At 42.1% G+C, this 14,543-nt stretch overlaps 1 protein-coding gene across 6 annotated transcripts in view; it reads left to right on the top strand.

The window, feature by feature from the left end:
• The first annotated feature begins 290 nt into the window (after positions 1 to 290).
• Positions 291 to 14,543, top strand: part of ARMC4 (armadillo repeat containing 4) — a 189,425-nt gene continuing 175,172 nt past the window's right edge. For 3 of the 6 annotated variants that reach the window (XM_029239710.1, XM_029239707.1, XM_029239711.1), the window contains exons 1-7: positions 291 to 362; positions 3,878 to 4,058; positions 4,144 to 4,406; positions 9,151 to 9,308; positions 11,417 to 11,618; positions 12,246 to 12,352; positions 12,526 to 12,662. In XM_029239710.1, the coding sequence (XP_029095543.1) occupies positions 4,183 to 4,406; positions 9,151 to 9,308; positions 11,417 to 11,618; positions 12,246 to 12,352; positions 12,526 to 12,662 (828 nt within the window). In that variant the 5' untranslated portion in view covers positions 291 to 362; positions 3,878 to 4,058; positions 4,144 to 4,182. Of the gene's footprint in view, positions 363 to 882; positions 919 to 3,877; positions 4,059 to 4,143; positions 4,407 to 9,150; positions 9,309 to 11,416; positions 11,619 to 12,245; positions 12,353 to 12,525; positions 12,663 to 14,543 lie in introns of those variants that run through there. The other 3 variants (XM_029239708.1, XM_029239709.1, XM_029239712.1) reach the window with 3 other exon arrangements.

Here is a 14,543-nt window from a genome sequence, read left to right as displayed (position 1 = left end):
GGGGAAGCAAAACGGTGTTTCTAACGACTATTTTCCATTTGCTACTGGTTCTGCCGTGAAGTTTCTGCTAAAACCTCTCACTGTGCTTTAGGGAAGGTGAACGTTTCCTACCTGGTGGCCAGAGCGGGGACTAGCCCTCCAGGAGGGGGAGGGAAGGAGGGGGCGGGAGGGGATGGAGGAGGGGGAGGGGAGGAGGAGGACGAAGCGTGTTTCCAGGGAGGCGCGGGCGGGGGCGCGCGGGCGGGCTGGGGGCGGGCCGCGGTGCGCGCGGCCCGGCGCCTTGTTTACCCGGCGTCCTAGCAACCGGCGGGCGCGCGGGCAGAGCGTGGGGCGCGGTTCGGGAGCCGAGACGGGCGCTGCGGGTGAGTGAAGCCCGCGGGCGACTGCGGCCCGCGGGCGCCGGTGTCTTTGCCGCCGTCCGCGTGGGTGGGGAAACGGGAGACGCGCTCGGGCCCCGCTTCTGGCCCTCTCCCCGGCTTCCCCTTCTCTCCTCGCGCCCCAGATGCGCCCCTCCCCGTGTGTCTCCCGCGCCCGTCCCGCCCTGCCTCCCCGCGGACACCCTGCTCCTTCCCGGGCCCCCCGCTCCGCCGCCGCGCCCCGCGCGCCCGCCCGCCCGCCCGGGCCGCACCCTCGTCTCCCGTCTCCCGTCTCCCGTCCCTTCCCCCTCCGCGTTTGCAGCTCTGCCTCAGTCCCGGCGCCGTGCTCGCTGCCGCCCTCCCGCCTCCCTCCCCGCTCAGCCCGGTAAGCCAGCCTCCCGCTCCGGCGCGTTCCGCCCGTCAGGGGGCCGCTTGCTGCCGTCATCACGTGTCTTCACGCGGGCTGAGTTTGCCTGGATTCAAGGCTCGGTTCCGGGCAGTTCGGAAACTTGATTTTTCTGTGGGTCTCACCGCCTAGCTTCCTCGTTCTCGGGATGCCAGGGTAGGCACTGTCTCCTAACCCGCTTCACCAGCCACGGTTCTGGGTCTTAGGGTGGACGCCTTTATTCCTGTAGTCTCATAAAGAATTTGGTTTTGCTTCTGCTCAAGTGTTACAGAAATTATTCACGAGTGGGTTTCATGTTATTAATGATCCTGGAGGCTTGCAACGGACCCTTAAAAAAGAAAAATTGTTGTATCCATTGGATGAGTAGAGAACATGAGTGTAAAGTGATTCTCAATTTATGGCAACAAACATGCAGTAAAACTTTTTTCCCTGTAATTGTTAAACTTTAAAATCTTCAATTAATTCAAAGATATGTACTATGTATGCCCATGTGTTCATTGTAACCATGTTTCTCAGGCCCTAAGAACTCATGGATTGGCACTGGGTGGAAACGTCCCATCAGCCTGTCTTGATAAAAAATGTTAGTTTTTGAATTTTCACCCGAGTTATACTGACCATTTTGGAACATCACTGGAATTAGCGGAATAAATGCTGTAGCTTTGGTTCTCTTGGTAAATTAAGAGGCCATTAGAAATTTCTCATACTTAAGAAGAAAAAAAATACAAGACCACCTATTTTTTCTTTTAAAAACTCAGTCAGTTGGGCCTCCAAAGTCTTTTTTTTTTTTTTTTTAAAGATCTTTTATACATGGTCTTCTCTTCTTTGGGATTTTGTTCCACTTTTTATTTTTCGAATAATATTCAAATAATATTGTACTTGCTTTCTGGATGCTCATAGGCTCCCAAAGATTTTCTTAGGCCTTATTCTTAAATCAAGCCTGACCATTGCCGCAGCTCCTGGTTTATTAGACTCAGAAAAACAATTTGAATAGAGTCAAATATGTTACACACATTCTTAGAAAAATGTATCATGATGAAAAGACTTTTTGCCTGTCGTAGCTCCTTCGTAAGTGTCTTCCAGGAAGTTACTCTATGGCATGTTGACTGCCACAGCCTTACGTAATTTCACATTTTTCTTTTAAAAGGTGCAAGAAGGAAATGATGCATACAATTCAGCTTTATAAACCAAAACAAGTTTGTACTTAACATTAAAAACAAATAGAACTGTCCTCCTGAGCCTTTCCATATAAGATAAATCTATTTGCATTTATTCTCGTAATACTGGGAAACTCAGGAGTGTCACACATAAACATCAGTACCTGCTTATGTGTTCAGAATCTAACAGAAACAAAACACTGAAATACTAAAACGACTGCACACAACAAATTCATACATTTTTTGGTATACATTTTATTTCACTAACACTTTTTCAGATATATATATGTACATATGTATGTGTATATATATATATGTTGTTCTCAACCTTATCTGATCCAATACTTGCTTTTTATAACAAATAGTTTGTAATGCCCACTTTACTCTTCTGAAATCAAAATCATAGTTTTAAATCTCAATGGTGCTCTAAATATAAAATAAAGGAAGATAATTGAAATAAAGTATCAGCATGTAAATGCTCAAGTATATATATATGTATATATATATATATATATATATATGCTCAGAATATATAATGAAGTAATCCGTTGCTCTAGCCTTACATAGAATTACTGTGTATGCAGTAGCTCCAAATACAGACGTATCACTGAAACTTAAAATTGTGTGACTAACATTTCAGTCAATGACATGATTTTACCAACTGCTGACCTCTTTGTAAAGTTCTGTGTAATATGAAGTCTATACAACTGTCCTTTGATTTATATAATAGTTTAAATTCTGGAAAATTCAGTGCATATTAAAACTGTGAAAAAATCCTTCATGATTATTTGTAAAATAGTGATAGGTTGTAGGCTCAGGTATTAATTATCTGAAGTGTTTACGTACTAGATGCTCGAGATTGCAGCATAATTCTTCCTTCTGGGGGACTGTCCTGCACATTGCAGGACATCTGGCATTCTAGGTCCTCATCACTAAATGCTAACAGTGTTCCATTCTTATCATTTTGATAATGAAACATCTGTACAGTGTGTCTCCTCTGCTTCTCAGCAGCCAGTACTGCCCATCTGAGGACCTCTGATCTAGATGTCCCTGTTACTGTATTTCAAGATTTAATACAGGATGGAAAGTAAAATCTCCAAATCATTTCTGTAGAATATTGGTACTGAGCTTTTGTAATAATGATGGGTCGAGGGGGAAGCTAATTACATTCTTTATTTAACTTTTTTAACCATTCTCTAATATTCCAGAAGAAAGGTTTTAATGATCAGTGTTATTACAAATGAGAAAATAAACAAGTATAGATTATCTGAAAAAAAAGTCTTAAATGTCCATTATGTATTAATGTCAGAACTTATTTATTAGCTTGGCTCTTATTTAAGTTTACAGATAATGTTATCTTTTCAAATATCTTCTTTTAAAGACTAATTTCTATTTAGCTGAAGTAAAATTTATTTCAATTTCTGTTTTACATTTTAATGCTAGACTCTTGGTAATCTAGATAAACAGGCTAAAGAGATTCTCATTTGTTCTCACATTTGCTCTTAAGAGTTATGAATTACAATAAAATATTCTGGGCAGGATATATGGGCAGGGAGTACGGAATTTGAACTGCTCAAATATTTTGATTAATAGGGTCAATATGCGCTTTACCAATTTTCAGAAAAAAATTAAAATTCTATGTCACGTAATGTTTTTATTCTGTTTCTTATGAATTCAGAAGGCACTTGGGGGACATCCAGTGCTCTCAGGATCATTTTCATCAGCCATCATTGCACTGATGCAGATGTATGATGATGACAAAGAATAACAGAAGTCATTTGAATAGCATAATTCTAAACAATGTGTGATCCAGCTCAAAAGAGCATCGCTCACTTCACCTCTGGCCCCAGCAGAGCTGCAAACCAAAGGCCTTGATGCCAACCTGCTGCAATTCTTTTTGTTTCGCTCCTGGACTTTCCTGTTTCCGATTTCTGCCCAGCTATTTGAATTCTCTCTCTTAGGCCCAGGAAAATGAGAAAGAAGTTCTTCATTCCAGGGCAGGCAGATACTGGAAAATCCTTACGTCCTCGTCAGTTTCACTTAGTGCTGGTTCAGGGAAAGTTGACTATTTTATTGAATTGAAGAGCAACTGGATAATTTAAAAAATCCACCTCTGAGATGAATAAGCAGAATGCGCGTTGGGTAAGTGCTAGCTTAAAATCTTGAAAATGAGAAATGTTCCGGGGGAAAGGTGGACACTATGGTCTCTCTCTCTGCCTTGACGCAGTGTGCGCGCTGAGCTCGGGTCTGAGCATCGTGGGATCCCATGGGCGCGGCACTGACAAGGTCCGCGCAGTGGACGGCTGCGGGGCACGGGGCTAGGGCCCTGGAAACTACCCCTCTCAATGAGGCGATACTGAAGGAAATTATTGTGTTTGTGGAGAGTTTTATCTGGAAACATCCCCAAGAGGCAAACTATGTTTTTGTAGAACCACTGGAATGGAAAACCAATTTGGACCCCTCAGCCTTTGGACCGGGTTATGTTGTCAGGTAAGCCAGTGAATTGCTTCTAGAGTTTAATGTCTTCAATTGCACGTTTTTTATTGATTGGTTGTAGGTTTGGGGCAAGTCGCTTAACCTCTGTGAATCTCAGAAATCTCAGAAAACCGGAGGCGCTCGGGTGGAATCTGAGGATATTTTGTTTGGCCAACACACTAATTTTTAAATTTGAATTTTCTTTCCATAGGGGATGTGTTCCCCAGGTCACCACACTCCCAACATTTGCTGTTGCTTTGTGACTGGCCTTTCCACTCCTATGAACTGCCAGATGCCACTAGGCATTGATTTTGTGATCTCAGATATAGACAAAATCCCTTCTGATATTTAAATCTGTAAAATCTATGGGGTGGCAGAGGGAGAGTGGTACATTTTGCTTAACATAAGGGAGAAACTTCCTAACAATTAGCATTGTCCTCAAATGAGAACTTTCCAAATCTGAGATTTAAAACAAAAAATCCTATCTCCACCTCAAACAATGGGCTACCAGTTTATGTCTTTTGAACATAGCTAAATATATATCTTATGTAAATTACATACGTTTATATAACTATATTATACTTATATGAAATATTGATATATAAGTATAAATTACAATTGTAAATGATAAATTTATATAAATTCATATATACTTTTTTTGGTCACATCCTCAGTTTATGTGTCACTCCAGGCATTCTGATCCTCTTTTCTGTATATATGTCCCTCTTTGGTTTTGCCTATGAACTTTTTTTTTTTTTTGCGGTACGCAGGCCTCTCACTGTTGTGGCTTCTCCCGTTGTGGAGCACAGGCTCCGGACGCGCAAGCTCAGCGGCCATGGCTCACGGGCCCAGCTGCTCCGCGGCATGTGGGATCTTCCCAGACGGGGGCACGAACCCGTGTCCCCTGCACTGGCAGGCGGACTCCCAACCACTGCGCCACCAGGGAAGCCCGCCTGTGAACTTTTAAAGTCTGATCTTTTCAAAAACAGCTCTCTAACTAAACAAAGTTTCCTGTAGATGCCTTTTCCATTTTTTCCCTTTGGGATTATTTGTGAGAATAAACTCAGAATTTAATTTTTAGAACTGTAAAACCATTCTTGAACTGTATTTCAAAAGCTCTTTAGTTCTGGTATCATGATCTATTTTCTCTCTGAATTTTCTGAAATCTTTTTTTTTAATCATATTTTTAACGGTGCTTATGGTCACTTTCTCCCAAAGTGCTTCATTGCTCCCACCTAAGTTCAATGTAGCATCGCACATTGTTTTTTCTAATTTTTGAAAGATGAACTCATCTGTAAAATCAATTAAAAACATGTGAACTACTTGGTGCAAAGATGGATTTAAAGCAAATGTCAGAAGAGATCAAGATTGTTGTTGTATCTTGCCTCTGTACTAATTTTGTGTACGAGTGCAGACGTGATCACATCTGTGCCCTAGTTAGGGGGGCTGACATACATTTAATGTATCACTATTTCTCTATCCCTGTCCAGTTTTCTTTGCTTTATTTCTATTTTTGTATCTCTGCATACAGTCTCTAGATACAGTGTTCCCTCAAGCAGGATGTTTTGGCATTTTGACACCATGTATATTCTGAACCAACTACCCCTTGATTGTCTTCCTTCTGTCAAATTTGCCATGCAGCTTTTCCGTAGGTCAACTTTTCTATCCGTCATTCTTGTTTCTGACCTGTGTTGATGATACCTTTGATGCTGGAAGGGATGAGAGGGGTGTGATAGCAGCGCTTGTTGCATAGGAAGGAATGTGTCTGTGTGTCTTGATGAAAACCAGGTAGGCACTGACTGCCCCGAAGAAGGCAAAGGTTACAGCTGAGATTTTGGTAATAATGGAGAATACCAAATGCTTTCATATCCAGGTCTTGACCATACCCCAAGGAACTGTCAGCAACCCATAGCCACTTGGTGTCTGCTACATCCAGCAACATAAGAAGTGAGGTAAACCAGGGGTGCCCTCAAAGGCAAGAAGCGTGTGTTGTGAAACAGCCCCACTGCCTCGTTCTTCTCCCTTTGGTTCATATGCACTCTTTTTGCTCAGCTCTTGAACCTTAGAACACATTTATTCATTTATTTAAAGTGGGGGACCCACTAGCCAGGATTCATGTCTGTAAGTCCGTGTGGATAGCCAAGTCATCATGAGGAATTTAAGCCTAGAGTCTCTGGACGCGTTGCTACCAAACAGTAATATCCTTGCCTGTTTTAGAATAGAGGCAGATTCTTCTTGGGGATATACATTCCCTCAGTCCTCTTGTTCCGAAACAAGTCAGTTGTATCTGTACTGTTACAAGCTTTGTTGGTCTCTGCAGATATTTTGGGGGCTGTGTTTATACTTGTGGCCTCACTTCTCAGCAGATGTGCATCTCCAAACGCGCTCTCTGTAGCCGTCAGCACAGTTGTGATCAGCCTTCTTCTGATTTAGGCTCATCGCATCTCACGTTGAAACCCATCCTTTAGTCACACAATGAGGAGGTTGTACGTTGCACCCACCACCTTCTTTTGTGCGGATGGTCATTAATTGACTAGATAAGCACAGGACTTTACGCATGGCCTGATTCACTCATTTCCTTCAGACTCATTCCCGATGTGCAGCTGCTCATCCTGTAGTATCACCTCTCCATGTTCGATTTTGAGGGGAAAATGTCTCTACTTTCATTTTAATGGAAATCATAGGTCTCTTATTACCATTTCCAATTGCTTTTGTTCTTATCACACAGGATGAGATTAACAATCTTCCTAAAACACCTCAGAATGAAGCCCAAGCCACTGTAAATTAAGGACAAGTGACACCACTCAATGGTGACGCCATGTGTGGGGGGTGCACAGAACTGAGGTGCTTGAGTCTCTAGAATGTAGCTTGGGTGAGCGTTCAGCATTGCTTTGTGAAAATGTTGGTACCTGTTCTCTCCTTTGGTAGAACTATGATTTTTGAATCACGTCTGCTTTAATATCGCTGTATGTCAGTTGTGAACCGCAGTCTGCTGTGTCTCAGTTATGTACGTGAGTCGGGACCAAGTTATATGCCGGTACGAGTTCTGTGTGGATGAGACAACAGGACGCCTGAGCAAGGGCTCCTCCTCTAGTGATGCACACTTCACACACAGTTCATACCTTTTTGGTCCTTAGTTTTCTGATCAGTATCACTAAGGCTGAATTACATGATCTCCAGCCTTAAAGTGGTATTGTTTTATGAGACAATAATTATCGTATTTTGGTAAAATTTCAAGGTCACAGTATAAAGGTCAGTGGCCCAAAGCTCTGTTATTGAACTCTGGGTTATCCCTGAGCATTACTACATAGTTTCTCACCTATAGACTTATTTGTGGAGTAGTTACTATGTTCTGGACATGGAACCTGACATTGGGGATTAAATAAATCAGACCTTTTTTCTTGCTCTCTATAGCATAAGCTGAGTATTTTTAGCTCCCTCCTGCAGTTCCAGTTTAAAAGTCTCTTGATCAGGTTGGTGGATTTCATTTATTCTTTCTTTCATTCTGCTTAACCTTATCAAGGTGGCTACAGCAGTTTTCTTCCAAAGAGCTCTTTCCTCAGCGCCAGCAGACCGTGAGCCTGAAATGGGAGGCTGCTTTTCGACAGTCCTCTCCATCACTGGCGTTTTAGCTGTCTGTTCAGCTGCAGGCTTCCGCTGGCAGAAGCAACGAGAATGTCCTATGCCCTGCCGTTATCCTGGTCTCCCCAGGAGTTTCACCTTCTCAAGTTCAGGAGCTTGGTCCTGTGGGCATTCAGTCTGCCTGTGTCTCCGTCCTTTCCTCCTCCGCTCAGCACCAGCGGCCAGCCCCAGAGCAGACCTCTAAGAAAGCTCCTCGATCCTTAGGGCGTTCTTCCAAAAGCTTTATTCCTGGGAAAGTATACATTTTGTAAACGATGCACGTCCCTGGCAAGTCTAAAAACATTTTGCTCCTTCATTTATGAAATAGTAGTAGATTGTTTTGAGTGTCAACATTTCACAGCTATTTATCTGTGTTACAATTTAAAATATCAGGTCTTAAGATGTGGACAGTTTTGCCAGAGATATCAGTATGCAGTGAAAAGCTAGGCAGTTTAGGTAATGTTGTAAGTGGTAGAAATCTAGAGATGTATCACTGCCATAAAAACATCTTAGTCTTTTAGAAATGCCAACCTAAAAAAGTTAAAATGGCCAGAAACACCAATCTAGGAGAGCTAATAATTTCTGATCAGGAAAAAGCCTAGTTAGAAAGATTGCTTGTTATCCTAAAGTAAACCAAATTGGAGGTTTGGAGTGGGAAAATAATCCATTGAGGGGATCTAGTTTGTCTTTTTTCATAGCTTTTTTGCTCATAAACAGAGTAGCCAAGAAAATTCCTAACCACTAATTACTGTGGTATAAAAATTTTATAAATTAAATAACATTAGAAATCCACAAAACATGAAAGGTTCTGTAGAACCAGTGATTTTTAAAAACATGTCCAATGCATTATTAGAAAAACAAACCCCAAAACTGTGATTGAGTTCACATAGGTATTCAAGAAATTGTTTAACAATTTTCTTCCTGGGTATATCACGTTGCTAATAAGTCTGGGGATTTAAGGGCCTGAGTGTGGATGAAAGTGGGAAAATAGATGACTTTCTAACAAGAGGTATTTATATTCTCTGTGCTTTATCATGAGACATGGAAATAATTTGTTGAAATGTCTTGAATTTAACTTCTACTGGCCTCCAGGTTAACCTTAAGCTTTCAGAAAACAATTTTTTTTTTCATTTTTTAGTGAAACAACAGTCGAGTCAGAAGAAGCGGATAACAATGCACAGCCTTTGCTATTTCTCTCTGTACCACAGATCAAAATTAGGAGCTTTGGGCAGCTGTCACGTGTGTTACATATTGCCACAGATACAAAGCTGAAGGAAGCACAAGCATGTATTGAAGGTGATATTTATACTCCAGTCTGTGATTTGCACTTTCAGAAACTTAATCTTGGGGGTGGGGGAGGGAATCATTCCTTACAGTCTCTTGAAAAAAGTTCTCTAACCTAAAAGGTAAAAAGTACTACGTTCAACTTGATTTCTTGATTTTAAAATGTCATTGATTTATTTTGGCTGAAATGTTATGCTCATATCAGATTTCTACTTTAAATGAGAAGCCTAATGCTTTACCATTAGTAAGCTTCGAGATTTCTAATTTTAGTATGTCGTTTAAAGAGAGCCTTCTTAGCTCCTGGAAAGACCTGATGCCTTTAAGGTTCATGTTGGGGAAAAAACAGATGTCCAGGGCCAGCACCAGAATCCACCCTCTCATCTTGCATTCTGCTGTGATGGATGGTGATTTGTTTCCTTTAAAATGAACGTAGCCTCTTGCTTTAGCATACAGCCCATAATAATCTCACTTTCCTTTTGTCTCAGCCCTTTGCATTGTGGAAATACACAGCTTTCTGTGAATAGTTACATTCATTCAGTGGGAAGTATTTTTCCTCTTCACTAAAGTTATATAATGTTCTTATTATTGTCTAATCGTCTAACATGCAAAAAAGAATGTGATTGATCACCTGCTATAATTGGGCTTTAAGTATTTCTTACGAGTAGAAACACCTGACAATAGGTAATTATGTCATATATGTGTTCTGCTTCTTTGGAATCGTGTGACCAGTGTGTCCCAGGCATAAGGTCCCTCATCTGTCTCTCATCATTCTTTGCCACTGCCCGTGGCTGTGAGGTGGAAAGTTAGTCCTTTTTCTTTAAGATGTGAACCTTAGAACAGCAGCTTCTTTTTACATCTTGACTGCTCTCCCTGTACATCAAAGCTACTTTTCTGAGAGGGATGAAATCTTGAGAATAAGAGTGAATTTAAGAAGAGTCAATAGATGCATGGTTGTTCATTAAATTCAACTTAATATGTAAACTTAATCCATAGAGTGTTGTGCGCCCCATCTGGCTAAGTATGTACCCTTTGCTGCATTTTGCCCTTTCTGTAAGAGCTCTAGGTACAGCTCTTCGTTTTTGGCCCAAATTGCGTGGTACCTGGCAGTTTGGAAGTCAGCTTTGTGTCTTTCCCCAGAATTCACCTAGTATCTTCATAATCGTTAGAGATGACAGCCGTAAGGTGGTGAGTGGAGATGCTCACTAAGTGGTTGGTTCCCAGGCCTCCTTCCCTTGCTCCCCCCAAGACTCTCCTGCTGGTAGTCTGCGTCCTGTGGGAAAGTTAGTGCCGTCGCTGTGCTTCCCATCAGGTCAGGCTTTCTGAATTAGTCCCATAGGCATCCCCCAACCCATCCAAATGCATATAGATTTTCACCTGAGTTGAATTCCTCCTTTCTAAACACGGTTCTGCCCCTTTCTCCCTCATTTTCAACCATATAGTTTTTTGGCCTTTATTAAATTCTGTTTTCAACATCTCTAGGTTCAACTTTCAGCCTTGATCACAAGTTGGTATTTAGAATTTTCACTATGATTTTGGCATGTACGTGAATACTGGTTAGATTCGTTTTCCCAACTAATGTCAAAAGACATTGAAAATATAAGCAGTTCAGACAGGTGGAAGAGATTGGCAGTAGATCTGTAGACTGAGAAAAACATGCTATTTTGGAGAGAAAGCATTTGTGAATACTGTTCACTGGTGTACACACACACACACACGCACAAACACACACACACACACACACACACGGTTCTAGCGATCATTCTTCTAAGGAGACCAGTATTTCTCTATCTTCAAATCAATTCTGAATGTATTGATTGAATGCCTCTTCTGAATAATGCCCCACAGTCAACTTAAAAAAAAATAGACCTCTTAGCTTCTGTCCTATTAGGGTGATAGCATATAGAGATGATATTATAGTACAAGTAAACATCTCAAGAGGTGTGAGAAAGTTCCTAAGTACAGTAAAATCTGAGAAGTAGAGATTAATTCAAATTGGGTCAATCAGAGAAAGCTTAATGAAAGAAACACATTTGAGTGGGCTCCAAAGGATTTGATAGTCTTTATGGTTCTTGCAATAGAAGACAAAAAGATAATTTTTTTTAATTCACTTTTTTGGTCAGCAAACAGAAACCCCATAGCAAAAATCCTGGGCTTGGATTATAATATGATAAAGGAAATAAATGAAGACTCATCTGTATTCACTATTCTTGATAAAATTACCAAAGATGATGATCCTGAAAGTGAGATTAAGATGAAGATTGCCCTGCTACTCAAGCAGCTGGATCTGCACCTACTCAATCGTTCTCTGAAAAATATTTCCTTGTGAGTCTTTTTTTTCAAAAAGAAGCTTCTAAAAATTGGTTATAAAAAGTACTTTCAGAGCTTTAGGGAAAAGACACAAGAGAAATAAAGTTTGGAAGTGGTTGCTATTGATTTAACATTACATTTTTTGGAATAAAATTTTAGTTATTGCATGAAGATTTCTAATTCTAAACAGTACAGTTTTCAGTTAACATGGCTAAAACATTGTAGTGGAGTTTCATCTGATTCTAAAGACATTAAGTGGTCTTGTTATTTTCAAAGTCTCTTAAACTATTAGATAAATTTAAAAATTATAATGCAATTATTGTGTAGTTTATCAAGTTTAAAACTTGTTCATTTGTCTAGTCTTTTCTAGTACTTTGGAATTATCTTTAAGAAATGAAGTGAATATTGAATTGAGTATATTTAATGTTGCATTCAACGCGAATCACTGATTCTTTGATGTTTTGACAGTGTTATAACACTGTAACCTGGTTAAAATTCACTGTAATTTTGTTGTTGTATAATTTAACTGATATTTTAATTACAAAAAAAGATATTCCCCCGATATAATGAAATGTTTTCATGTTGTTTTCTGTGGATTCTGTTTTAAAGTATTTAAAATGAATTTCTAAACATTTATTTCAGAGAAATACGATTAAATCCAGGGACTGTTAAGAATGATGTAGAGCTGCTTAAACGGTTCTCAGGAAAGGGAGAAAAGACAGTCTTGGAATCTATCGAGTACACCTCAGGTTCATTTTATATTATATATATTTTCATAATTATATTTTCAAAATGCTTCAGTAGCTACATTAAATATTTAAGAAATTAAAACTTAAAATTTCAATCCTATTTTTTTGAAGCCAACCTATTTTACAAGTTGAGGTTAAGGAGCTCCTTTTAATTGATTGATAATTGGTTTCAGATTACGAATTTTCAAATGGATGTCGAGCCCCACCTTGGAGACAAATTCAAGGGGAAATTTGTTATGTGCTGGTGAAACCACATGATGCTGAAACTTTGTGCATTACTTGTAGCAAAGAAGGAGTGTTTTTAAATGGTGTAAGTAATTTTTTAAAAACCGTATTGACTTTGGTCTCCGTCAGTGCAGGCATGTCTCCAGGACTGAATCCCAAAACCACAGAAAATGAAGTATGTTCTGTGGGATTCGTGCAGATCCCTTTGCTGTGTGTTTGCTGTCTCTGTGTCCCTTTGCAGGTCCTTAAGTCAGTATTCTAGGAAATGGCCTTCAAAGTGACCCGTTCCACTAACTACAGCCTCTTTAACATAATCAGTGTGCTGACTAATGACACAAGTATTTAAGGAAAGACAAGTCGATAAAGGAGCACCGAGGTAATGCGGAAGCAGTTGGAAGAGTTGAGGGGACAGACGAAAGAGCAGGGAGGGGACCCACATGCGGGAGCCTGGAGGACGTGCCCCCCGAGTTGGGGCCTCCGCAGTCTGGGGCCTAAGCGGCTCCGGGCAGGGCCCGCGCAGACTGGGACTCAGACCCCTGAGGCGCGGACCCCGCTTGCGTGGGTTCGCACGTCTGGAGAATGGTCACCTCCAGGCCGTGCTGGTCCCCTCGGAGCCCAGGAGTCTGCATGGAACCGGCCCCGGAGCCCTGGGAAGTAAGCAGCGCCCACTTAGCGTTGGCGGGGCAGGCGCTGGGGCAGGCTGGGGCAGAGCCTGGCCCGGGCCTCTGACGGGGGGTATCTGAGGGGTCACGGTGAGCCTGGTTCTGGGCCTCTGGGTTCTTCCAGAGGAAATTAGAACCAACTGTGGCTGCTGGGAGCAACTGCCACTGCCGGGTGGGGGGCCGTTGCTAGGTGGCTCTGACAGGACGTGGGAGGGAGCATGTCTCTTCTGCCTCGTCCAGCCTCCCTGCTGGCCTCTCCCCCGCTGGCCTCCCTCTGCCGGCCTCTCCCCGCCTGCTGCCCGAGACTCAGCCGGCCTGGCAGCGGAGAAACACAGCTTTGCAGGCTGCCGGCCCGAGGGTCGCAAAGCAGAGTGTGGGCGGTGGGCCTCGACCTGAGAGAGTCGGCACATGCATGGCCTTCTGGATCCTCTGGATTAAAACCTTGACACTGAGCCTCACGTCTGCTGACTGAACTTGGCTAGAAGGAGCTCAGCTTCCTCTGAAAACCCGGCTCTTGCTGTCTTCCGTGTAAAACTGGGGCTCGCAGCAGAATTCTGCAGGGAGGCTCCAGATCCTTAATGGGGACTCAGCTATCGCAGGGTGCCGTTGGAGCCTTGGCCTGGGCTGCTTTCGACATGCGGCCGTGTTCTTGGAGGCGGGGCTTGTCTTCCGACCTGCCTTTCGTGCTTGTCCCATAAGTCCTGGGCTTATTTCTGCACAGAGGAGCCCGACAGCCTAACTATGATTTGCTTTTGGTTTGCTTTGATGCTTTAGAAAAGCGAAATCTCTAACCGGAAAATAAGAGCTTAGAGAAAAAAGGAATGCTTCTCTTGGGCCTTCCAGAGTGGGGCAAGGAGCCTTTGTTTCTGTAAAAGGCTATTGACGCACGTACAACTTTATTTGACATGGAAACATCTGAGTGTTTCTCTCAGGTTAAAGAATGGAAGACAAGGATCTGAAGCTGTTCAGTCGTTATAAGAAAATGTATAACACACGACAGTTTACATGTATCTGTATGTTTTACATATATATACAGTTATACATGTAACACTACAGTTTTTATGTGTATATGTATGTGCAAATACAGGGTGAAGGAAGAGTAATAGTAGGAAAGCAAAGTGAAATGAGGAACGGAAAGAGAGAAGAGGAGAGACAGAGGCTGAGGGTGGAGGGACAGGTGGTCACATAGAGGTCCCACCCCTAGAAAATGAGCCCATAGCAATCTCGCTCCACACGCAGCAGCAGGGGTAGGGTGAGACCAACAGAAACACAGCCTTTTATGTGGTGACATTCTAACCTCCAGG

Source organism: Monodon monoceros, unplaced genomic scaffold, assembly GCF_005190385.1.
Source record: "Monodon monoceros isolate NGI ecotype Baffin Bay Population unplaced genomic scaffold, NGI_Narwhal_1 Super_Scaffold_21, whole genome shotgun sequence".
Taxonomy (NCBI): Eukaryota; Metazoa; Chordata; class Mammalia; order Artiodactyla; family Monodontidae; genus Monodon; species Monodon monoceros.
Note: the sequence above shows the minus strand (reverse complement) of the source record. Positions and strands in the feature narration are given on the sequence as shown.